This window comes from Grammomys surdaster, unplaced genomic scaffold, assembly GCF_004785775.1.
Source record: "Grammomys surdaster isolate TR1022 unplaced genomic scaffold, NIH_TR_1.0 137, whole genome shotgun sequence".
Taxonomy (NCBI): Eukaryota; Metazoa; Chordata; class Mammalia; order Rodentia; family Muridae; genus Grammomys; species Grammomys surdaster.
Window position 1 is genome coordinate 1,698,305 of NW_021604595.1, and position 26,251 is coordinate 1,724,555.

The 26,251-nt window shown below is 44.0% G+C and overlaps 1 protein-coding gene and 1 pseudogene across 4 annotated transcripts; one reads left to right on the plus strand and one right to left on the minus strand.

Annotated features, from left to right (window-relative positions):
- The first annotated feature begins 467 nt into the window (after positions 1 to 467).
- Znf169 (zinc finger protein 169) lies at positions 468 to 25,574 on the plus strand. Of its 4 annotated transcripts, none has more exons than XM_028763174.1 (5): positions 468 to 608; positions 5,189 to 5,275; positions 12,951 to 13,077; positions 13,435 to 13,530; positions 20,321 to 25,574. In XM_028763174.1, the coding sequence occupies exons 2-5, from the start codon at positions 5,243 to 5,245 to the stop codon at positions 22,258 to 22,260; spliced, it is 2,196 nt and encodes a 731-aa protein (XP_028619007.1). In that variant the 5' UTR covers positions 468 to 608; positions 5,189 to 5,242; the 3' UTR covers positions 22,261 to 25,574. The 4 variants fall into 4 exon arrangements, with proteins under 4 accessions (XP_028619007.1, XP_028619004.1, XP_028619005.1 ...); XM_028763171.1 differs by having other exon boundaries at positions 527 to 608; positions 20,318 to 22,732; XM_028763172.1 differs by lacking the exon at positions 468 to 608 and adding an exon at positions 1,407 to 1,510 and having other exon boundaries at positions 20,318 to 22,732.
- LOC114617615 lies at positions 17,596 to 17,960 on the minus strand (annotated as a pseudogene).
- Positions 25,575 to 26,251: the final 677 nt, after the last annotated feature.

Genomic DNA, 26,251 nt, shown 5'->3' on the forward strand with positions numbered 1-26,251 from the left:
TTCCAAACTTAGCTTGTCCTTGTCTTTTTGTAATCATTAAAAAAAAAAAAAAGATTCAGAATTATTTTCAAGAAACAATACCCACAGCATTTTTGGCATTTAAAAGTGCATCCATACATGCTGCAGTTTAAAGCAGGCGTGTGAAAAACAAAACAAGACTGAATTGGCACATCTTTTTAAAAGAATTGATTAATAAGCCTGCTTAAAAGTACCCGAAGATTACTTCAGTCTGGCTTTTCTGATTTTTCTGTTTCTCCAAGATCCTACTCTGTTGTTCTGCAGTCAAGGAAAAAGTCCGGCGGTGGTAGGGAGCCCCTCCTGTAGTCCGAAGCTTCGGGTTGCAACCACCAACCAAGTCAGCATGGGGTGTCCTGCAGCACGCAGCATTCTGGGTATTGTAGTTCCCCCATCTCTAGCGCTGCGTGGGTAGTGAAGTGCGCGCGCGTCATCCCGGTCGGTGTACTTCCGCATCCTGCAGTCGTCACCTGTGCCTGTGGACGATCCTCCCGCGGTTCTGGTGAAGAAAGTGCAGAAGACCCCGGCTCCTGCAGATCCCTCCAGGCGGAGAAGAGTCCGGAGAGCTGGCGTGGGCCACTCACAAGGTTCAGGTGTCTGCCGCTGCTCCATCGTCGATGCATGGAGTCTTTGGGAGTGGAATCAACAGTTCTGCCCATCTCAGAGGAGGGTTTTGGTGAAGACCCTTGGGTGGGGATGGAGCCATGTGAGAATGGCATTTGGGGTCCAGTACCTTGTCCTAGACAAGCTGCAGGTCAGTCTGGCCTGCTTCCCAGGCTATGACGCTGTAGGTGTGTCCCCTGTGTTAGTGCGAGGTCAGGGAGATTGGACTTGGGGCACCTAGATGTCACCTTTCCACTCCCATTCTCCTTTGAGAGTAGGGGGTGAGGGATAGGAGCCATCCTCCACAGGAAGAAACATCTGAATTGGTGAGGACAGGAGTCTTGGCTGCGCTCATCATAAATTTGGAAATACAGCTTGGTCTCTAGGACCAGTGTACTTGCGGAGGCTTGCCTTGCGGGAAAACATACAGAATCGCCCGATTGAATGCAATGACAAAAACCAGGAGACTGGGGCCAGCTTTGAAGTTTGGGGTCTTGGTGTGTGGCAAGGCTTGTGTGTGTATGTGGTGTGTGTGTATGTGGTATGAGTGTGTGTATGCACACTCGTGTGCCTATGTGTGTGTGTGTGTGGCCTTTGTACACGTTGTGGGCTTCTGACTTTGTGTGGAAGGGACATTTCCCCCATGTCCCAGAGCTTGTTGGCTCCCTGAATTTCTGGACGTGAATCTTTTTCTTTTTAGTTCTCTGAGTAATCCATACAACTCATTTTGACTATAATTACCAACAAAAATTCTTCCCCGATCTACCAGCCTTCTCTACCCACCCATCTTTGTGGCATGTACTGGCTGGTTTTGCGGGTCAACTTGACACAAGCTGGAGTTATCACAGAGAAAGGAGCTTCAGCTGAGGAAATGCCTCTATGAGATCCAGCTGTAAGGCATTTTTCTCAATTCGTGATCGATGGGGGAGGGTCCATTGTGGGTGGTGCCATCCCTGGGCTGGTGGTCCTGGGTTCTATAAGAAAGCAAGCTGAGCAAGCCAGGGGAAGCAAGCCAGTAAGTAACATCCCTCCATGGCCTCTGCATCAGCTCCTGCTTCCTGACCTGCTTGAGTTCCAGTCCTGACTTCCTTTGGTGATGAACAGCAGTGTGGAAGTGTAAGCTGAATAAACCCTTTCCTCCCCAACTTGCATCTTGGTCATGATGTTTTGTGCAGGAATAGAAAGCCCGACTAAGACAAGGCATATCTTTTTTGTTTTAAAACACTTTAAGACTAACCTATGCTGAATTCAATATTCTTAACTATTGCACTGGATTGAGATTGGCTTACCATAGGCTATTATACTCTTAGAGAAAACCGTCTCCTCCTCTCCCAGGCAGTAAGTAATTGCTGGTAGCTCCATACTAGGGATTTGGTGCCAAACTCCTATCTCTATGGGGAGATTTGTTCTGGCTTGGGCTTGCACAGGTCTTGTGCATGGTGTTGTAACTGCTGTGAGTTCATGTGTACAGTTGCCCTATTGTGGCCTGAAGACATTGTTTCCCTGGAGTCAACTACCACCTCTGGCTCTTACATCCTATTGCTAGCCAAGCCTTGGCTGGGGTATTGTGGTCTTTATGTTCCATTACGGCTGAGATGTCTGCAGGTTTATTCTCTACACCTTGGCCAGATATGGGTCTCTGTATGTTTCATCATTTATTCAAACAGAAGCGTCACAAATGAGGATGGAGAGAGAGGCATTAATCTGTGGGCAAACCAATAAATAATTACAGATTTGCTTAATACTATATTTGTTTAGCAGTACAGCGGTTAGTAGATCCTTCTCTAGGAGCTGTTGAATGTCTACATTGGTTCTTGTGCTGATAATGGTATGGATTCCATCTTGTGGAGAGACACTTAAATCCAATCCAAAGTGGTTGGTGACTCCCATGATGCTTTTGCAACTATTGTGACAGTAGACATATCTGTCTATCTTGCTAAGGCCAGTCATCATTGGAGTTTTCAGGGCTTGTAGCTAGGTCTGATTGGTGACTAATTTTTTTTTACTCTGGTAGCATGCACAGCACCTTTTAGCAGTTGAAAGCTAGTCAGAAGTGATGAAGTTTCCAGGTCAGGACCAGCTTGATTTCTTCATGTTCTTTGGCTCAAATATGTGGCAATAGGGTCTTACTGTCAAGCTTTGGAGGGTAACCAAGAACATTGGCGATAGCTTGTGATATTTGGGGAAGATCTTCTGGACCTTAATGGCTAACAACTCCAAAAGAGGTACCCCATTCCTAGCAATGGACTTTTAGTTTATTAGTCTCTGGTATCTACTGGGGGGAGTTCATTGTTACAGGATAACTACATTTTGTATATTGAGGCTTCTATGGTAGTAGGTTTCCACATCCTTTTTCAGAAAGGTATTTAGTGTTATTTTTCCCTCTCTGAGGACTTTCAATTTTTGACTTTACAGTATGAAAACATTACACTCAGTCCTCACCTCAAAGTGTGGATTTCTTTGGAGTTGGCTCCTTTCTGGAAGACTGTGCCACAGCCTGTTTGTGAGTGAGTCCAGCTGCCCCTGCACCCTCAGGGCAAGGACCAGTTCTGGTTTGTGTCTTCACTGGGTCATTTTGAACAGGGCTATTGCAGAATACTATGCCCTGAGCATAAGAGTTGCCATCTTCATCAGGACAGTTCAGACTACTTGGGACTGGGTACGTTTCTAAGTTTGTTCCCCATCCACGCTCCCCATCCCCAATACTACATGGTCTTGATTACTGCTGCTTCGGAAGTTGTGATCTTTGGCAGCGTTTGGTTTTGTTCTTCAGTACTGTATTAACTCTTCTGTGTCCTTTGTCCTTTTATATGAATTTGTGATTTTTAAAAATATCTGTAAAGCAATTCCCCAAGATTCTGATGGGGATGTGTTTGTATCTGTAGCCCTGGTTAGAGAGAATTGGCACAAGGGTGGAGTTTCCTTCTTCTTACATGATATATGTCTTCACTTAATTGCATCTTTCATTTCTATGAGCACACTGTAGCTGTCTTCAGACACCAGAAGAGGGCATCGGATCCCATTACGATAATTGTGAGCCACCATGTGGTTGCTGGGAATTGAACTCAGGACCTCTGGAGGAGCAGGCAGTGCTCTTAGCTGCTGAGCCATCTCTCCAGACTAGATCTTTCATTTCTTTCTTTTTTTTTAAAGATTTATTTATTTATTTTATTTATGAGTACACTGTCGCTGTCTTCGAACACACCAGAATAGGGCATCCAATCTCATTTCGGATGGTTGTGAGCCACCATGTGGTTGCTGGGATTTGAACTCCCTACCTCTGGAAGAGCAGTCAGTGCTCTTAACCGCTGAGCCATCTCTCCAGCCCCAGATCTTTCATTTCTTTCAGCAAGGTTTTGTAGTTTTTCTCATAGCCATCTATCTCATAATTAGAAAAATTATACTTAGTATGTCTTTGTTTGGATGTTATTGTGGTATACAGTTTTCATCACAAATTCTAGTGGTTCATTGCTAGTGTATAGGAAAGTAATATTTTATGATTAACTTGGTATCTACCAGTTAAAGTAACTTGCTTTAGGAGTTTTTGTTGATTTTGTGGGGTTTCTCTCCATAGTTACACCATCTATAGACCAAGTCAGAGTTCTTTCTTTCACTGACTACTTACAGTATGTCTCTGTAAGGTTTACATGTTACGTTTGATTGACACGTCCTTTAAGTACCTATTTATTCCACGAGAGCATCCATCCCTATATATGTTAATACTTTTATTTGTTGAGGGCATCATATTTAATAATATTTATAAATGTCAATTCATCATTCAGTACTTTTGCTTTGCTTTTTAATAATGACTGTCATTTTCCTCCATACCCCCAAGGGTCATGATTACACCTAGTGATACTTACAATTTTCTAACATTGTCTCATGCCCTGTTCATACTTAACTCTCCTTAGTGGTCTTTTCTCATTCATGTGTGTAAGCCAGGATCCGGGCCAGGTCACATACAGCATGTGAGCAATGGTGTTCTCCTGTCTGTAATTAGGAGAAGATCTCCCTTTACTTCTTCCGTAAACTGTTTATGAGGTTGACTTTCTATAGAATGGGGAAAACGCTGCTGATGGCCTAAATTCCAATTGACATTTCAAATCTTGGGAGCCTCATCTTGGTTTTGTGAGTGGGTGTAGCCAGGGTCTCACAAGAAGAGACCAGGCCTCTTCTCAGCTCCAGTTCTCCCCCAGATCTTCAATCTGGAATTCTCCTGCTCTTTCTACTTTGGATTTCCTGGACTCTGTCCTTTAGCCTCCAGGCAGGTATGGATGGGAAGCTTCTGTTTTCAGTGTGCCAGGGAGCTTTCTCTTTCAGTGAGCGCTTGCTTGCTGAGGGGCGATTCTGAGTTTTTCCCAGCTGTTACTCAGTCAGAGATGGGGCTTGACCTTGTGACTGGCTCAGATCTGTGGGTTCTCTTTACTGGTTACCTGGGCTGTAGAGATGCTTGCTGTCTGTGAACCTGCCTACCTCACCTCTACCAGGTCCCTACGTTCTGCTCAGTCAGGAGACTGGGGCATGATGGGTCTTCTTCCTAAGTGTTCTTGCTTTTCTTCTTGTTCCTCAGATTGGACTCTGAAAGCAGACTCCTCTCCAGGGAGAATATTCTGGGACGTGGGAAATGGCCCCAGGGCTCCTGACAACCAGAGACAAGGTGAGTCCTGGCATTTCCCATTCCCCTTTGCCCATTTACTGTCTGCAGTCTTCCTTGAGGGTGTAAGGCAGTGCCTACCTCCATCTGGGAGGTCTAACCCATCTTACCTGGAGCTTTCTATAAGATTTCTTTCTTGATTCATGACAAAAACATTTCCCCAATAGTTAACTATGATTATCCCACAGCTAACCTGAAAACACAGGATACCCAGTGATTCCAAAGGCCTAATAAGAGGTGTATATGAAGGCCATCCCTCCTCATGTGTGTGCATATACACACTGGGGTAGGGAAGCCAGAAGCCAGCCTTGGGTGCCATTCTTCAGGAGTCATCTGTTTTGTTCCTTTGAGACAGAGGCTTACTGATTAAGTCAGGCTGACCTAGTGAGCACCAGGGATCCAGTCTGCACCTCCCAGCGCTGGGATGTCGGCACCTGGCTTTCTGCATAGGTGCTGGGGATTAAACTCGGGCGTTTATGTTTTTAAGGCACACCCTTTACCAATAGCTGCCTTCCCAGCCTCTAGGATGGATTTTGAAAGATTTTGGGAACTGGAGAGCTGCAGACATTTTTAAAGGAATGACTCAGACCTTGTGACTGCAGGCTGTCCTTTACTATGTCAGACGCTTGCACTAGCCAGTAGTCTTTGATACATGCGTCTTCCTGTAGAGGTGAAGATGGTGTACCTTCTGTGTGCGTGTGGTATATGGATGGCTTTGGTTTTGTGACCACCATGCTTTGTGTTTGAGGTTTCTTATATATGTGCTCCTTGACTGATGATGTTCTGAAAGCCCATTGTAACTTGAATATACCATAAGTAGAAACTGGATTTCATACACTCAGTGTACCACAGGTAGGAACCTGGTCTCACAGGGCACCAGAGAGCACCAGTTACTTGCCCTTGTGATCACACGGCTCACTAGGAGCTCACCCTTATTGATACTGACTAGCTCGGCATCAGTGGAGTACTGGGTGTTTGTGTTCAGGAAGAAGTCAAAGTTTAGAATCAGAGACTAGCCTCTATCGAATGACCGAATATAACTTTATACTGCTGTAGAATGAAGAACACATGCTAAACCATTTTAAAGCGACAAGCATCCATGCTTCAAAGATTGGAAGGTGGTGCTTAAACGTCTGGATCGGGCTGTGTGACAGGGCAGCCGATAACGCTCTTGTCCTGTAAGTTTGAGGACCTGAGTTTGATTTCTGAGAACCCATATTTTTTAAAAAAGGGTCAGGGGAGGCTGGAGGATGACTCAGCAGCGGGTAAGGGCATTCTGGGTGTGACGGTGCACACCTTTAATCCTAGCACTCAGGAGGCAGAGGCTGGTTTATCTCTGAGTTCAAGGCTAGTCTGGTCTACAGATGGAGTTCCAGGACAGGTGGAACAGAGAAACATTGTCTGCCTTGAAACAAAAAACAAACAAACAGACAAGCAGGCTCTGTGGAGGGCTGGAGTTTGGTTCCTATCACTCACATTGGTTGGCTCACCACCACCTGTAACTCCGGCTCCAGGGAACCTGGAACCCTCTTCTGGCCTCCCTGGGGCAGCTGCGTTCATGTTCACATACATACATAATAGACGTACACATACACACACACATACATAGTCAGAGGATGGCAAGATGGCACAGTGGGTACAGGCACCTGCTGCCAGTGACCCCAGTTTGATCCCCGTGAACTCACATGGTAGACAGAGAGAACCAAGTCTTGCAAGTTGTCCTCTGACCTCTATACACATGCTGTGGTATACATGTACCAACCCTCCCCCCTTCAACACAAATGAATGTTAAAACGTGTTAAAACAATTCAAGTGGTGCTGTGTGCTTGTAATCCCAGTGTTGGGAACGCAAAGATAGGTAGATCTCTGGGCTCACTGCCCAGGCAGCCCAGATTACTTAATGAGTCTTAGGCCAATGACAGGTCTTGTCTCAAAAACCAAGGTGGACAACACTGGAGAAATGACAGCTGAGGTTTATCTCTGACTGCCATATGCATGCATATGCATGTCCGAGTGCTGGGATCAAAGGTGTGTCCCACCACACCTGACAAACATGAAATGTTCATCATCAACAGTGTTTTTAAAAATTGTATTTTCAGTTACTATATTGTGTATCAGATCCAAATTGCATAGAAAAATCCAACACACACACACACACACACACACACAATATCTAATATCTAATATACAGTATACAATATATAATAAATATATAATATACAATATGTAATATACAGCATACAATATACAATATACAACATATAATATAATACAATATACAACATGCAATATGCAATATACAATATATAATATATAATATATAAAATATCAAATATACACTATATAATATACAATATATAATATACAATATATAAAATATAAAATATACAATATACAATATATAAAATATATAAAATTAATATATAAAATATAATATATAAGTATTATATATGTATATATATGTCATATATATGGATATTGCTTGAAAGTTGAATTATAACATTAAAGGGCTGGTAGGTACAGGATAGTAGCTAATTAGAAATCATTTAACAGCCCTTCATTGCATCTTAAGTTTTTTTCAAAGTCTGCTACAAACTATAATATGTCTTACAAAAAAATAATAACCACACTTCAGGCTCCATTACTGCAAAGATCCCCATTTAATTAGAAGACCCATCACTGAAATTTTAAATGTTAAAATGGGGGCTGGAGAGAAGGCTCAGTGGTAAAGAGCATGTGTTGCTCTTGCAGAGGACCTGGCATGGTTATTCATGACTATCGGTAACTTCTCTTCCAGGGCATCCAACCTCCTCTTCTGAACTTTGCACCAGGCATGCATGTGGTGCAGAGATACACATACAGGCAAAACACTCATACACATGAAAATAAAATAACTGTAAAGTTCACCCATAAGAAATTCAGTGGATTTTAGTATACTATCAACTAGTGTGTATTAAATTGAACAGCCTTCACCACCATAATGTTTTCATCACTTCCAATTTTACCCTATACTCTCTTCTTCCAGCTTCTGTTAACCACTGTGGTGGTTTGAGTAGGAATGGCTCCCATAGGCTCATAGATTTGGATGCTTGGTCATTAGGTAGTGGTGTTACCTAACAGGGATAATGAGTTGTTAGTTTGTTGGAGTAGGCGTGGCTTTGTTAGAGGAAGTGTGTCACTGTGGGTGGGCTTTGAGGTTTCAAGGGCTCAAGCCAGGCCCAGTTTATCCCTCTCTTCCTGCTGTTAGCTGATCTGGATGGATGTCTTGCTGTCTCTCCAGCACCATGTCTGTCTGTGTGCCACCATGTTTCCCATCATGACTGTAATGGACTAAACTTCTGACCCTGTAAGCCAGCCCCAATTAAATGTTCTTCTGAAGGGGAGCCATGGTTGTGGTGTCTCTTTACAGCAATAGAACAATAACTAAGACAACCAATGTGCTTTGTGTTGTATAGATTTAGTTGTGGATATTTCATATAAATAGAATAGTTCAATTAAAAAAAGAATATGTAATAAAAATATCATAAAAGAGAAATCCAGATCTCTGTCCTCCCCCTCAAGAAACCAGTGAGCTGACAGAGGCAGTCAAACCAGTGTCTGCAGAATGATGGAGTCTAGTCGGAACTGGAAGACACTGTCGAAGGAATCAGCTGATGCTCAGTAGCTAGAGAGCTTGGTGATATTTTCAGCTGCTGACCTGCCATTGTGTTGTCCATCTGCTAAGTGACCTGCAGGAACCTCAGCAGAAAGAGCTAAGAGAACCACACACCCGGAGCCAAAAGAATTTGAGTCAACAGTGTCTCAATAAGTAGAGAGTTCAGTAAAGAAAAATTATAAAAAGAAACAATACACAAATCAGAGAGCTATAAAGCATACTGAGTGGAGCGAAAATTTCAGCGAAGGAGTTCAACAGCCTATTGGGTAGATGGACTGAAGACTGGAGATAGGTCAACTGTGTGTCCATTCTAAAGCGCAAACAAAGAATACAAGAGAAAGTAAATGAAACCAGAGCTTAAATGAAACCGGGCACCAGTATCTATACTGATGTTCACGGTGCGAATGGAGGAAAAGATAGATGGAGGAGGAGAAGAAGCAGTTTTATAAAGTCTTCGAACAAAGATCTGTACATGTAAGAAGTCCACAAACACCAAATAAGATAAAAATTGACAAAACAAAACAAAACACCATGATTTTAATAACCAAAGACAGGACTTTTGAAGCAGTTAAATGAGAGGTGACTCATTTCCCACGAGAGATCATCCGTGTGACTGAGCTGATTTCTTATCGGAAAGCCAACACCAGTCAGTGAGATACCCAATGGGTAAGAAAGAGTAACGTGATCTCTTTACTTGGAACCTGATCCAATACCTTAAAGCTGTCAAGTACTTTTCCTTAGTCTGTATATTTGCCCCAAGAGTCATATGTTGAAACAAGATAGGATCTCGGAGAGGAGATTAAGTCATGGGGGCAGGACTCTCAGAAAAGACTGACCTCATAAGGGCCTAAAGGGAACTAACTTGGCCCCCCATGTCTCCTTCATCCCATGTTTCCTATGAGGATGGTGTTTGTCCCCTGTAGAGTTTACAAGACAGCTGTCTTGGGAACAAACAAAGCCCTGCATTAACACTTCCAGTTGACTTCTAGCACCATGAGAAAGAAAAATTTCAAGCATTTGATTAGATCATCATGAGTCAAATAACTTTTTGTTTCAAGAGAAAAAAAGATGGTTAGAGTTAGCAAATTGATCATCAGAGTAATAAAATTTGCACTATACATAACCAACACACACACTCCAGTTCTATCTATCTTACCACTGATCTGTTTGAGAATAATTAAAGAAGAAACAATTCCTTCAAAATAGCAAAATTCCTGGAAATAAATTTAACCAAGGAAGCCAAAGATTTGTTCACAAAAACATTTCTGGAAAAAAAAAAAAGACTTCAAGAAGTAGAAAAGTTTTTGCTTACAGTCCTGGCACCCTGAATGATTGGGGGAAGCTAAGGAGGGCCAGGTCTGGATGGGAGAAAGGCTTTCTGTGCTTGTGATTGGATGACAGTACCACCTAAGTGATCCAGAGATTCAGCTCAATTCGTGTAAAGTGCCAGTGACTCTGGTGTGGAATCCTGCACACATCAAAGACTTAGTATCAACGCTGCACCTTCCTCCAAAGCTAGAAGAGGAGGGAACACCTTTAAAATTCCTTTTATGGAGGAGAATCATCCTGATACCCAGACCAGACAGGTCCTGTTCAGAAGAAGGTTAGAGACCATCATGTCTTGAAACCAACACCTGACAGTGCTTGTTAAACTGTGGGAATAAATCTATGCTATCTTACCATAAAGTTTATCATTTTCACTGTTTTAAATGGACAATTCAGCATCATCAGGTACACTCACGGCTGTGTAACCGTCACCACCATCCTTCAGGAAAAAGAAGCGCAGCCTTTCTCCCTTTGTGATGGGCATATTTCACCTGGAGTAATATTTTCAAGGTCTATTCTAGAAAACACAGGTTAGGATTTCCCTTTTAACGTCAGTGTGCGCTACAGTTCATGTCACCGTTTGTCACCAGTTGTTAGCCACCTGGGTTGTTCCCACCGTTAAGTTGCTGTAGATGAAACTGCTATGAACATTATCCCACCGTGTTCTCGGTTGGTGCTTTCAATGTTTTGGAATTGCTGTTGAACAGTTATCAAACTCTCCTGTAGAAGTGTCTCATTTTATGTTCCTGTCAGGAGTGTGCAAAGTTTCAGTTTCTCTGTATACTTTATTTTTTTTTATTTTTATTTTTGAGACAGAGCCCTGTGTATCTCTTGGATGTCCTGGAACTTGGTCTGTAGCCTCGAACTCACAGAGATCCACCTGCCTCTCCCTCCTGAGTGCTAGGGTTAAAGGTGTGTACCACTGCCTGGCTCTCTGTATCCTTTAATGACCTGTTTCTTTGATTTTTGATAACAACTATTCTGACGCTTGCATGCTAATGGTGAAGAGCTGAATTCACGTTTTTCTTAGGACTCAGGATAAGCATAGGATGTCTGTCTACTCATTCATTGTAATGCTAGAACAAAAAGTGAGGAGAGAGAGTTAAAAGCACACAGATCATAAACTATTCTAAACATGAACTGAAACGGTTCTTATTTCCATGTGACATGATCGTCCCTGTAGAAAATCTCAAGGAACTTAGCAGAAAAACTTCTTAGGGCTCATGAGTGAGTTCAGCTAGGTTATATATAAATAGCAATATCACATGTCCTGTATATTGTAGCAGTGAATATGCATCCAAACTCCAGGCCATCAAGATCACACACACAATACACACAGAAATTCTGAAGTGTAGTATAATAAAAATCCTTGTAGAATCTTAGTGCTGGAAATTACATTTTGCAAAAAAAGAAAATCGTCTCTCTGTCTGTCTCTGTCTCTGTCTGCCCCCCCCCATACACACATTGTAAAGGCTGGAAGATTTGACATAGTAAGGAGGTCAGTTTTCCCCAAATGGAAGTACATGATATGCTAGCTAGGTTTGAGTCCACTTGACATAAGCTATAGTCAAAACCTCAATTGAGAAAATGCCTTCAGGATTGGGCCAACCTATGGAACATTTTCTTGGTTGGTGATGGTTGGGGAAGGCCTAGCCCATTGTGGAAGGTGCCATTCTTGGGCTGGCTGTCCTGGTTCGATAAGAAAGCAGGCTGAGCTGGGCTGGAGAGATGGCTCAGTGATTAAGAGCACTGACTGCTCTTCCAGAGGTCCTGAGTTCAATTCCCAGCAACCACATGGTGGCTCACAACCATCTGTAATGGGATTCGATGCCCTCTTCTGGTGTGTCTGAAGACAACTACAGTGTATTCATATAAATAAATAAACCTTAAAAAAAAAAAAAAGAAAGAAAGCAGGCTGAGCAAGCCAGAGGGAGCAGGCAGTAAACAGCATCTCTCCATGGTCTCTGCATCAGCTCCTGCCTCCAAGTTCCTGCCCTGTTTGAGTTCCCATCCTGGCTTCTTTCAGTGATGGACTATGATATGGAAGTGTAAGTCAAATAAACCTTTTCCTTCCTAACTTGCTTTTGGACATGGTGTTTAATCACAGCAATGGAAACCCTAACTAAAACCCATGGTAAACAAATTCTGGTAAAGTTGTAGCAGTTTCTACAAAGTTACTCTAAAATTGGTATAGGAAGGCACAGTGTATTTTAAAATAGCTAAAGTAACTTTTAAGTAACATTTATCGACTGTGTGTGGTGGTGTGTATCTAATCCCAGTTACCCAGGACACTGTGGTAGGAGAGCTGGAAGTTGAGCCAGTGTGGACAGTACAGCAAGAACCACTTCAGGTAAAGTGAATGAAATGAAGAGTAAAGTAGAAGGATTTAGTTTTCCTGATTTTAAGCCCTGCTCTATAGCCACACTAGTTAAAACTGGCTTTCAAAGGTCTTGTATATGCCTAGAGCAAAACAGGAAACCCAGCGTTTCTGGGTTCTATGTATGGAACTGGTGTCCATATAAGGAGGTTGTCTTCAACATACAACAGTAAGGTTCAGGGTAGAAAGCAGGACCTGTACACCTCCTGCCGTTAAGTCACCACAATCTTACTGCCTTGGTTCTGGATAGTGACTGACACTGGTTACTGGTTTTAGCCAGGCTGCTGCTCTCATGAGCAGGGATGTGTTCTTTGTTATAGGCGTTAATGGCCTTCCATGACGTGGCTGTGGCCTTCAGCCAGATGGAGTGGGAGCTGCTGAGTCCTGCTCAGAGGATCCTGTACAGGGAAGTGATGTTGGAGAACTACAGCCATCTGGTCTCCCTGGGTAAGGCTGCCCTGTTTTAAGTCTTGGAGGCTATCTGTGGGTGTGTTAAACGTCTGTGTAGCCGCCAACATGCTCTGTTCTTTAGAATGTCTGTGTTTTGCAGTGAAGAGTGTGTGCACCTGTACACATGTGTGCTTGTGAATGCAGTGACCGACAGTGTGTTTCTAGGGATGATTACCCTGCTTTTGACACAGGGTCCTCTGCCCTTTTCGTTCTTTCATAATATTCTGATACTCTTTCCCTGTTCCTCTACTTCCCTTCTGGGTGTTTGATATCTCCTACGTTGGCCCGGAGTTCTGTTGTAGCCTCTCTAGCCGCTAGCCTAAGGTCACTTTGGGTTTGTTTTCTTGTGACTAGGAATTGCATTTTCCAAACCGAAACTCATCATGCAGCTGGAACAAGGGGCGGAACCCTGGAGAGATGGCAGTGGATGCTTTCTGGAGCTTTGTCCAGGTAAGAGGAAGACTCTGGGAAGGTGAGGTTACGAGGCATTGAGGGGCTCCCTCAGACAAGGGAGGGGCCCACTCTGACATGCTAAGGGAGCTCTCCTGTAGGCCTCCGGGGCTCCAGGTAAGGCTGCCTCTCTCCCTCCCTCTCGCACTTAGGGGAAGGTCAACCCCGTAGGGCACCTGATTTCTCGGCTTGGCTCCTGCAGCACTTTTAGGTTTTCCTCTCGCGTCCTTACCAGTCTCGCTTTTGATCTTCAACACAGTGCCTGCCCTTCGAGACCGACTAGGCTGTGCCCGCTGAACGCTGTTCCTTTTCTGTACTTGACCCAGAAACGGCCCTGTAAATCCCCACAGCTTTGTTTTCTTTATGATAGTTTAACTTGAAGACGTGTGGTAGTCTGACAGCCCCTGGGGGGGCTAGGAGCCCATTGTCCACCAGGGGGCAGGCGTGTTCTTTCTCAGACTGTCCAGCTTCCCCACCTCCTTCCCTGTTCACATTCCATGGCTGCCCCAGTCCTTTTATCCTACTCCGTGGGTCCTTCAGGACACCGCACTATTTTGCGCTCTACATCTGTGTGACACAGGCTTGGCTGTGTCACACAGACTGTCTGAAGCAGGTAAGAGCACTGCCCCAGTGGCGGTGTGAGAACTCTTCAGACGCATCCTTACCAACGTGGGGTACTGTCTGACCCCATTTCCCCCATCTTTCTGGAATCTCCTGGGGTTTTAGGTGGCTAATATGAATATCTCATGTGATCTGTCCCAATCTGGGAGTGATGGACTGCTTTAGATATTTTCCCACGTTGTAGTTAATTTTTCTTTTGTTACTGATCACAGTCGTAAAATTTCCCCCTCCGCAAACACTTACTTAGGTCTTTAATTCAACCCATACTAATTTTATATGATTATTAGAATGTATAGACAAATTTCTGCCTGGCTTATCTTTTTCTTTTTAATGAATCTGTCTTTACTTTTACTGCCATTTTAAATTTTTTTTTTTTTTTTTTTTGAGACAGGCTCTCACTCTAGCCCCGGCTGGCCTGGGACTCCCTATGTAGACCAGGTTAACTTTGTGCTCACAGAGAGAGCTTTGCCTGCCCCTGCCTCTCGAGCGCTGAGATTAAATGCGTGCAGCACCACGCTCTTATTTTATTGTTTTCCTTCTAAATAAACCATACGGGGGACATTATGCTTTATATCAAACTCGGACTTTGTAAAAAAGAATGTTACATGAGGTATGTTAGCATATAGAATGCTATTAAGGTATGGGGTATTAAGACAAAAAAGGATGTTTTTAAGGTAAACTGTAGTAAAAGTGAAAGTCAGTAAGTTTTGTTACAACTGAAATAGTGAGCATAGCCATCATTCCCAAACTTACTGTGTACCTTACCACAACTTCTACTTTTCAATCTCCTTACCTTTCTTTCTTTTTTAAAATAAGAATATTTTATTAATTTTTAAGAATTAATAAAATAATGTTATTAATTCTCATTGAGAATTTCATGTATATATACAACGTATATTGGTCCTATTCACCCTAACTTCTCCCTCCACCTCACAGTTCCCAACTTTATGTCTCCTTTTTCTTTCTTTTTAAAAATAGCCCATTGAGTCTCACGTGCTTTGCCCATGTTTTCATGGGTATGAGGTCGTTCACTAGAGCGTGGTAGACCTACCAGGGCCTCACCTTAAAGGAAACTGATTCACCCTTCCCAAAAAGCCATCAACTGTCAATAGTATCTCCTCCTTTCTAATCCATTTTTCCTGATTATAGATGTCTGAATTTTCTAGAATTTATGTGAATCGATTCACACAGGATGTAGCTGTCTTCTCCACCTAGCATAATTACTTAGAATTTTATCCATGGGCTCTACATCAATAATTCATTTTTGTTGGCACATAGAATTACATCATATTGATAAGTCATGATGTACCTAAGTCCTGACTTGTATCTGAGTGTTGGGCATAAATAGGGTGTATATTTCTTATAGGGCCCAGAGTCACTCAGCATGAAAGCCAATTCAGCATACAGTAAAAAATACCACCCTTCATACCAAGAGCCAGGAAATTAAAACTTGAAGATGACAGTGATATACAGCTGATTAGGTGGTGGTGGTAGGGATGAGAGATTAGACTTGTCTTTCAGGGCCTGGTGAATGCAAGACTGTGAATTTAGCATTTGGCTAAGGTAGGAGAATGGCAAGAATGGCAGCCTGGTTATAGAGTGAGTTCAAGGCCAACCTGAACAACTGTGAGACCTTGAAAATAAAAGGGGGCATAGTTCACAGAGCATTTGCTTAGCAAGTACAAGGCCTCGGGTTCAGTCCTTAGTAATGAATAAATAAGTGTTCCAAGGATTTTCAACCTATTACATGTACTCTTGAAACAAAAGAGTATAAAAATATCAGCAAAGAAATATTTTACATAAAATAAATCTGCAGTTGTGTTATTGAAATATATAGCAGAAAATGTGAACTCTTTGGATGGGCTTAGCTATAGAGTTGGAATAATAGGGTGGAATCAGTGAGTTTGTTTGATGTTTTAAGACAGGGTCGCACTCTGTAGCCCTCTCTGGCCTTGATCTCATAGGGATCTATTTGATCTGCCTTCTGAGTGGTGGGATTAAATATGTGCACCACTACGTCCAAGTGGAATCAGTGAACTTGATTCTGGAACAATAAAATATCATAAATCTGAACAAAGAAAGAAAATGGCCTGAAGAAAGAATGGTTCTAGAGACTTCTGGTATAAGAACAAGAAACAGCCCTTATGTCATCAGAACCCAAAAAGGATACTGAAAAATATTTGAGAAAATCATGGTTATTAAAAGATAAATATACAGATACAAGAAGCCATAGAAACATTAAATAAACATATATGCATAAACACTAAGACACATGACTGCAATTCTGGAATCTAAAAAGAGGGGAAAGAAACAGAAAGGCAGCCAGTGGGGGGAAAATGCTTTGCCTATAGAGAATTTTTCATGTGAACTAACTAGGCCAATAAAAACATGACAGGCAATGAAAACTTGAGTTTTCTCAAGTGCTGAAAGGATTGTAAATTTTATACCTAGCAAAACTATCCCTCAGAAATGAAAGTGATTCATTGACAGTTTAATGGAAATAATTTGTGACACATATGTTAAACTATAGGTAAGGAAATTCTTCGAAGAGAAGGAAATGGTAAAAGAAGTAATCTTGCTCTCATCCTTAGTCCCCAAAACCAACCAGCCAACCCCCCAAACAACAACTACCACAACAACAAACCATTAAAAAAGTGAAGTTCTGGAGCAAGAACATTAGAAAGAAGAAAAATGATTTTTTTTACAAATATTGTTTATTTTAATGAAGCTGGTACAGACAATGTCCCTTGAAAACCCATGTCCCAGGCCAAAAAGTACAAACAGAATCAAAAGGAGCAGTGTCTGTTGTGTACACTTCTGTGTGAGTAACTTTATTAACTGCTGATGAAAATTAGAACTTTCCTGGGATCTTCTGACAATACCGTCTTGCTCAAGACACTTTCTTTCTCTCCAGTGAAGCCACCTTTGGAGTTAGCTGTTACTCTCACTCTGTCTGTCATCTTGACTACAAACATGATGTTCTTCTTTTGGTCCAGACCCTCAGATTTTATGAGGAAAGGTCATTTTCCACAGTTCAGTTCTCTGAAAAATTTCCATCTCCCACTGAAAATCACAGTCCAGGAGTGAAGCAACCACATGCTGGAACTTCAGGGCCAATCAAAAGGTCATAGGAAAGCTCCATTTGTTGATCTTTTTATCATCACAAACCTGAAAATGCACAGTCCTGAAAAGGGTGGCCTCTCTGTGCACACATGAAATTTCTTAAAAGAAGAAGGGCAATATTAAGGTAGCTGAGGTCTGATCACCAAAAATCAGCACAACAAAAACAACCAATAATGAATATTGAACACTAGAATTTAGATTACCAGATATTCTAAGAGATGGAGTGCCAGTACTCAATTTTCATTTTGAACACCACATTACAAAAGAACTATTTTTAAAAATAAAAAAGGATTGAGGGAAAAGGAAAAAATATAAAAAGACTTATCTAAACCGTCGAGTGACCCCCCCCCCCGTTTGTTCCTGAAAAACTTAAATCACATCTTCTCCCCCCTTCCCCAGTTTTCCCAGTATGATTATCAGCAATTCTCTGACCTTCAAAGAGAAACCTGAGTGAATTCATTGGAACTCCGTCTTTGACAGTATGATTCTTTGAGTTTCTTGAAATGCGTTGTCATTTTCACTTTGAAATGTATCTCACTGCTATCCTGTCCAATAACTTTGAGTTTAATGTATTCTCCTTCCTTCTTGTCACCTAAGTCCTCAGTTGAAGGTTTTGCCTCCTGGTCAGACATGGTGACGGTGGATTCACCCGGGGGTTTCCGCACCACAGCGGCCTCCGGCAGGCAGAACCGCACTCTGAGGTTTACAAATCCGTCCCTTCCCCACTGCACCGAAAAAATGATTTTAAGAGTACAAATATGGCTCTACAGTAGAATGTTCTACGTCTAAGATTTTTGCAGTCATATTGATGATTAAATCAAGTTTTTAACCTTAACTATAATTTCTTTAAAAAGTATGATGAATAAGAATATAGAAGATGCTGAGACCTAAACAAAGGTAACATTTTCTGTAAACTCAAGTGGTAAAATGTCAATTGGCCCACTGGGGCACCTTCCCTCTGTGGCTTTTCTTTGTGCCTTGTGTGTTAGGTTTAGAACTTGCTCTGCCCTCAGGCTCACAGGGCCAATGGCCAGGTCCCCCACCAACTTGTGGCAGGGGTTCCATTCCCAGAATTCTGCCAAGCCCCATCAGCCAGGAGGAGAATGCCTTCTCAGAACCGCTGTGGTCCCCTTCCCTTTGAAGGCAGTATGGATGTCTGCTTGCTCTTGTAGTTTGTAGACTCTGCCTCCATGGTGGAAGTGACATTGGTTTGATTTGAGTCACTCTCCACTTTTTTGAAGCATGGTGCATATTTACATCAAAATAGCTCTACTAAAATCAGTGCGATACTGAACCCAATTAGTCAGTGAGTAGACAGTTCTTAAGAAATACAAGTGAAGCCGGGCAGTGGTGGCGCACACCTTTAATCCCAGCACTTGGGAGGCAGAGGCAGGTGGATTTCTGAGTTCAAGGCCAGCCTGGTCTACAGAGTGAGTTCCAGGACAGCCAGGACTACACAGAGAAACCCTGTCTCGAAAAACCAAAAAAAAAAAAAAAAAAAAAGTGAGCAGAAAGCGTGTGAGGGAAGTGTTCAACATCCGTAGCCACCAGGAAGCTGCCAATTAAAGCTGCTCTGAGATTCCATCTCTCCCCAGTCAGAATGGTTACCATCAGGAAGACAAAAATGCCGCCAATTCTAGTGAGGATGCAGGGAAACAGAGCCCCTCTATGCTGCCAGTGAGAATATAACAAACACAGCCTCTATGGGAATCAGCATGGCAGGTCCTCACGATACTAATAATGGAAGTGTTTCATGACTCAGCTGTATCCTTCCTAGGTGTATACCGAAGGGATCTGCAGGCAGATGGGCGCAACTGGGGATCACCGTGTTAAAGAAAATAAGGCAGAGTTGGAAAGACAGATAGTTTTCTTCTCATATACAGAACCTAGACTTCTCTCTCTCTCCCAGTACTAAGACTTCTCTCTCTCTCTTCTGAGTACTAAGGCCCAAACTCTCACAGTCTGGAAGGCTGTGAGGAACAGCGTTAGTAATTGTCAAGAAGTCTGTTCAACTAGCAGGGACACCCAGAAAGCGAGCAGGGACACCCAGAGAGCAAGTTGTATTGAGTTTTCTTAGGAGAGAAAACAGTGGGACTCAGGAGTTAGGAAGGGGGCTTCATGGTAGCCATTCATAAAAGGGTCTACGGTATGGACTTTAGACTTCAAGGGTGTCTTTCTTGTAATGACGCCTCTTCAGTGTGAAAGGGGCAGTAAGCGGTACACTAATAATGGACTCTGGTCCAACAACCATCTATAAACAGTTGGCAGACCTATTGTAGATGCTTCATGAAATATGTCTCCCTCTGTACTGGTCAGCAAGAATCAGGTAGGTCTAGAAAGGCTGGACATTCTGAGTCCTCAGTCAGAGCTCATTAGATTTTTTTTTTTTAAATAATCAGCTCTAAGTAGCTAAGAACCAATTGCAGTGGAACAGGGATATTGATTTGACATCTCCTAGGCAAGTCCTGTTATTATTAGAGGGGAACATTTAAGAAAATCCAGGAGACTCTCGGATTATTTAGGTCCTGAGAATCAGATTTCTTTAAGGGCTCATAGGCGGAGGCCATGACATCCTGCTACATTGTGGAACCCCCATTTTCGGATAAGAGAATCCCAGCTTCGTTTCCTGGTTTGCTTATGGGTAAGGGAACATTCACTTGAATACCGCATATGGACCTCTTGACATTGGTTAGGACTCCCTCTCCCATTTGGGGGATGACTTGACACTTAGTCATTTCCGTATAAATCAAAGAAAATCACTGAAAAAATTTGTACTACCCGGTTGAGTAAAAGCAAGTATTCGTGGATGTGCCTGCCACTATTAGCAGTTCTAATTTTAATAGCTTACAGAGCGGGCATCACCCATAAGGCTTTTCAGTGTTTTAGTTTTCCTTTCGGAGCTGTGGGAAGGCGGTTTGCAGTAGAGTGTGGAAGACAGACCTGTAAAGGGAGTGTTTGTTGTGAACATCTGAGGAATCATTGTTGGGGATATGTGCCTACCCACAAGGCACCTCTGTAATTCTGACCACTGCTTTCTCTCTAGCAGAACCCAGGACAGAATTAGAGCCCTGTCTCTCCTGCCCGATAGCCTTTGCTAGTCCGGAAGTCCTCAGAGTGTGTGTGCTGAATGGACCTCCCTCTCAGACTTTCCCAAGCCCACCAGCAGGGAGCAACTTCCAGTCAGAAGCTCCAGGCTGTTCTAGCAATGAAGGAGGTGAAGAGAGAGACAGCAGCGATGTTCTGTTGCAAAGGACGAGTCCAACGAGGATTCTGAAGCCGTTCTTTAGCCCATGTCAAGGTCAGGCAGCATACTGGGTAGAAGGCACCAGTAAACAAACAGACCTTGGCCTGGCCCCTGAGGAGGCAGTCACAGTGTTGAAGGGACCCGATGAGTCAGCGTCTGGAGCCGTCATACATGGAGCGTTTCCACTAGGGCTTAATGATGTCACAAACCTGTTCAGCCCTCAGAAGCATCACGGGTATCCGGACTGCGGAGGGGGCTTTTGCCAGAGTTCAGACCTCATGAAGCTCCAGAGAATGGACGGAGGGGAGAAGCCTTACTCGTGCTCGGAGTGTGGGCACCAGTTTACTCAGAAGGCTTCTCTCACGGTCCATCAGAGGAAACACTCGGGGGAGAAGCCACACGTGTGTGGGGAGTGTGGGCGAGGCTTCATGTACGTATCCTCCCTCAACAACCACAAGAAGATTATCCACTCTGGGGAGAGCCCCCTCGTGTGTCCGGAGTGTGGGCGTGGCTTCCGCCAGCAGATCGACCTCCTCCTTCACCAGCGGACTCACCTGGATAAAAAGCCCTTCGTGTGTCCCGAGTGTGGGAGGGGCTTTTGCCGGAAGGCCTCGCTACTGCAACACCGATGGTCACACTCGGGTGACAACCCCTTCATCTGCTCAGTGTGTGGGCGTGGCTTCAGGCTGCTCTCCCGGCTCCTCACTCACCAGGTCACCCACTCTGGGGAGAAACCGCACCTTTGCACTGAGTGCGGGCAACGCTTTGGCCAAAAGGGTACGCTCATGAGACATCAGAAGACGCACACAGGGGAGAAGCCTTACGTGTGTCGCCAGTGTGGCTGGAGTTTCACCCAGAAGGTCAACCTCATTAGGCACCAGAGGATTCACACAGAGGTAAAACCTTTCCTGTGTCCCGAGTGTGGACGAGCCTTTGAGTTTAAGTCGCTCCTTACCAGACACCGGAAGACACACACGGGGGAGAAGCCCTACGTATGTCCCCAGTGTGGTAGGGGGTTTAGCCAGAAGTTCAACCTCATTGGGCACCAGAGGATTCATGCAGGGGAGTTACCTTTTCTGTGCCCAGAGTGTGGTCGTGCGTTTGTAAGGAAGTCCATGCTCATCAGACACCAGAGGACCCACGCAGGGTGGGAGAAACCTTACCAGTGTCCCGACTGTGGACGAACCTTTGAGTTTAAATCGCTCCTCACAAGACACCAGAAGATACACACGGGAGAGAAACCTTATGTGTGTCCTCAGTGTGGTAGGGGGTTTAGTCAGAAGTTCAACCTCATTGGGCACCAGAAGACGCACACGGGGGAGAAACCCTACGCCTGTCCCCAGTGTGGCCAGCGTTTCAGGCAGAAGTTCAACCTTGTCAGGCACCAAAGGATTCACACAGGGGAGAAGCCGTTCCTGTGTGCTGAGTGTGGGCGAACATTTGGAAAGAAGGTCTCTCTCATCAGACACCAGAGGACCCACGGAGATGAGAAGCCTTACCAGTGCTCTGAGTGTGGACGAGCCTTTGAGTTTAAGTCGCTCTTCATCAGACACCAGAAGACACACACGGGGGAGAAGCCCTACGTGTGCCCCGAGTGTGGCAAGGCTTTTAGCCAAAAGTTCAACCTCATTGGGCACCAGAGGAGCCATACAGGGGAGAAGCCTTACCTGTGCCCCCAGTGTGGGCGTGCCTTTGGTTTTAAGTCACTTCTTACCAGACACCTGAGGACACACTCCAAGTAGGAGCTTTTTGTAAACAGCATACGTGGGTAGGGACTGGATGGGATGCTACACCTTACCTCTGACTCCAGGACTCAGTGCAGTCCGTAGAGAAGCCATGGCTTTAACTCTGCCCTCATCAGGCGGTCGCAGACCTACTCTGGCAAGAAGCCCCAAGTGCGTGCATTGTAGGCGTGGCTTTAGCTGGAAGGTTCACTTCCATAGACATAGGAAGACCAAGTATGGCCATCAACTCCTAGCCCGAGAGGTGTTTGCCTGACCTGTTTCTTCCTTTCCCCAGGAGCACGAAGCTGGCAGAAATCACTAGTGAATGTTCCCGGAAATGGAGTAGGGTTAAAAATCCTTGCTTGTTCATGAAATCATTGGTTTTATGGTTTACTATTCTTCAGTTAGCAGTATGTGTTAGTTTTCTAGGGCTTCCTAACAAAATACCTTAGACTGTAGAGCTCAGGCAAAAGAAATTTACTTTGCCATATATATGGTGCCTAGAAGTCCTCTATCAGACTGGCTCAGGTGTTGCTGGGACCACACCTCCCCTTAGCGGGTAGATGGCTTCCAGATGTGCTGTGCACCTACAGGTCCATCCCTCCTGTATGTACTTTCCTGGTGCCTCTAATCCTGGATAGGACCACATCCAGATGACCTTATTTAACCTTGAGTAAATGTCCTGCCTCCAAGTCACGTCACATTAGAGGTAAGGCATCGGTATTTACATTGTGGGGACAGGATTCACGGCATCCCCAGACTTCAGATCCTTAATGCAGTTTAGCATTAGCTATAAATTAGAAATTTCTTAATACAGATATCTCAATCAAGTGTGGGTGAAGATATAATTCCAGTTCACCTGTAAGCCATTTTTCCATCCGGAGTCCCATGAAATCAAACATGGAATTTGCTTTCAAAGTCCTCTGACTAGACAGATGCAGGTTAGATATCCCTATTCTGAAAGGGAGACATCAGACCTGAGCAGTGCTGGGTCCCGGTGTCCCGCAGAAACCCAGCAAAGCAAATTCTGTGGGACCTTAAGTCTCAAGAATAATATTGACTCAGTGTTCTGCCCCCTGGCTCACAGGGCTGGCAGGCAGTATTGTTTCCCGAGCCCTGAACAATGGCTTCACACATTTCACCTCACTCCAGACCTCTGGCCAGAGTTTGGAACCACAGTTTCTTCTCTTCTCCTTTCTCCTTTCTCCTTTCTCCTTTCTCCTTTCTCCTTTCTCCTTTCCCCTTTCTCCTTTCTCCTCTTTCTCCTTTCTTTCTCTTTTCTCCTTTTTTCTTCCCCTTCCCTTCCCCTTCTCTTCCCCCTGCCTCCATCCCTCTCTCCTTCCCTCCCTCCCTCCTTTCCTTCCTTTTTCTTTTTTCCTTTTGGTGTTTTGAGACAGAGACTCTCTGTTACATAGCCCTGGCTGTCCAGGAACTCAATATGTAGACTAAGCTGGCCTCAAACTCAGAGATCCTCTTGACTGTCTACTGAGTGCTGGGACTAAAGGGGTGAACAGAATGGAGAGTTCTCCCCTTTTCTTGAAGATGAACAACACACTTACAGCTTGGCGCTCCACTGGTTTTCTCTTTAGAATCTCTGAAGTCTGAAAGTCTGCCTTCATTTTGCCCCAGTCTCTTTCTGTCTCCTAGGGCAAGAAGAGATTGCTAATTAACTCTAGTTTCACACTCATGCCAATCTCTGTTGAAAATGTTTTCCAGCCATCTACCATTCCCTCCAAACACACACACTTTTGTGGCTTTCCTTTTTTTTTTTTTTTAAATGATATGAATAAGGGGAGAATTTTCTAAATTTTTGCTCAACAATTTGCTCAGGGTATCTCTGTCCTCCTGCTTTGTAGATGCAGCAAGAGCAAATCAGGCCACACTTTGGTCATCTATGTAGAAATCTCATCTGAGTATTTTGAACTTACATTTCTTAAAATTCGTCCATTAGTGGATATCAAGGCAGCACAGAAGCCCAAGGCCCTGAGTTCGACCCCCAGAATCCACATAGAAGAAGAGACCCAACTCCACAACACTATCCTCTGACCTCCACAGGAGCTGTGGCACGCATACCCTCAATACACTCTGGACCTGATCCATAGTAATGACAAACACTATTCTATAAAACACTAGAATTAGTGCAGCCAGGTTCCTTGTCACTGCATAGCAAGGATACTGGAGCTGGGCTTTTCTACTTTGGGGTTCTTTTTCCTACCCTTAGTCCCCAGGTTTCATCCCCCGTCACTAGATAGGAGAGAAGGAGAGAGAGAGAGAGAGAGAGCTGTCTCTATAATTTCTTGTTTCTTTAAGCACAACTACTGCAACCAACCCCACCTATCGGGACTCTAGAATTTATATACTCTCTGAAAAATTCCAGAATTCCAAACATCACACAATTGCAGAAACTATCTGCTGCTGGCAAAACCATGCCTCTGCTAGAACAGAAGGCAAATCATAGCTGCTATGAAGCAGCCCCATATCCCACACCTGGGATTAAAATGAAAACATATATTTCTGTGTTTGTTAAAGACACCAAGATTCCAGAATTCTCACTACAGGATACCAGTTTTTAAATTAGGCATACCTGATTCCTGCCAGAGACCTCATCAGAATCACCTTACATGTGCACCTCTAGTGGGGTCTAGCCTCTACGTACTATCCAACTCCAAGCCACTGACACGTTTTTAGGCTTGTTATAACACTTCACGTGTGGTTCTAAAATCTGTATTAACTAGGGCTACCATAGTACTTTGCTGGTTGCTTTTCTTCCTTTCCCCATTCTTCCCCACAACCCCATACGTTCCGACCTTCATTTTTTTGAGACGGTGTCTCCTGTAGCACAGAAAGGTCCTGACCTGACCATGTAGCCAAGACTGGCCTTGAATCTGGCTTGTACCTGTTCTCCCCTATGCTGGATTTACAAGTATGTGTGACCGTACCCAACCTTTCCAGCCTTATGACCGTTCATATAGGATTAGGTTCAGACCTTACACATTTCTGGACCTCTTTAAATGTTCTACAAAGACAGATCATCGGAGCTCTAACATGCGAATTGAGCTTGGAGCAGCACGAAGTTCAATACAACAGTATTCATACTATGTCTCCACAGTTGTGACTAGCCACCAGCTCCGGCCATAAGAAGTGTTCTTGACCATTCATTTTCTTCCTACACAGTGACAGAAACCACTAACTAGTAAATGCCCTGCTTTTCTGATGGGGAAGAAGGGAAGTTGAATTTTCTCATCCATCACGAGGTTGTTGATAGATAGCAGCATTCTGTACTTTATCTTTCCTTTAAATAAACTGGTTCTCTGCAAAGCTGCGCACCCAGATATGGACTGCGTTGTGACCCACTGTGGAGAAGTCCGGGGTGTTGAACCTCTTGGGAGCCATGGAGGATTTATGCTACACCTTTATTCTGGATTCTGTGTCTTTAATATTGTTCTGAACCTCACTTGCTGAGGAAGGTTCTCCGGTATCCGTGATGAGAGGGCTACATGCCACATACTCTGCCTCCTTAATACAGACTGAAGGGCTTTTGTAGTTGTTTTTCTTTGAGACAGGGTTTCTCTCTGTAGCCCTGTCTTGGAACTCATTAGGTAGACCAGGCTGTCCTGAACTTGGAGGTCCACCTGCTTCTCCCTCCCGAGTGTTGGGATTAGAGGCATGCACTACTGCTGCCCGACCTGGGACTTTTTATCCTGTGTGCACCCCACAGGTTTATCTTTTTAACCGGTGGTCCAGCCCAAGGTGTCCCACCCCCTTCAGTTACAACCTTCCTTAGTCCTCCAGCTAGGAGTTAAGGATAAGGTCACTCAGCTTTGCGTCTAGCCCAAGACAATGCTGCTTTAGCCCATTTTCTCTAGTGTTCAGAGCCCAGTGCTCCTAATCGTGACAAACACATACTCTAGGATTGGCCCCAGCCTGGCCCTTTTGATGTCATACATTCACCATAGGATCCGTCTCTCCAGAATTGGAAACATTTACTGGCTCTGGAGAGGTTTCCCCA

Coding starts and splice junctions, on each gene's coding strand:
- Znf169 (XM_028763171.1), top strand. CDS start 5,243: ATGGCCCCAGGGCTCCTGACAACCAGAGACAAG. Junction 5,276..12,950: donor TCCTGACAACCAGAGACAAG/GTGAGTCCTGGC, acceptor TCTTTGTTATAG/GCGTTAATGGCCTTCCATGA. Junction 13,531..20,317: donor CTTTCTGGAGCTTTGTCCAG/GTAAGAGGAAGA, acceptor CTTTCTCTCTAG/CAGAACCCAGGACAGAATTA.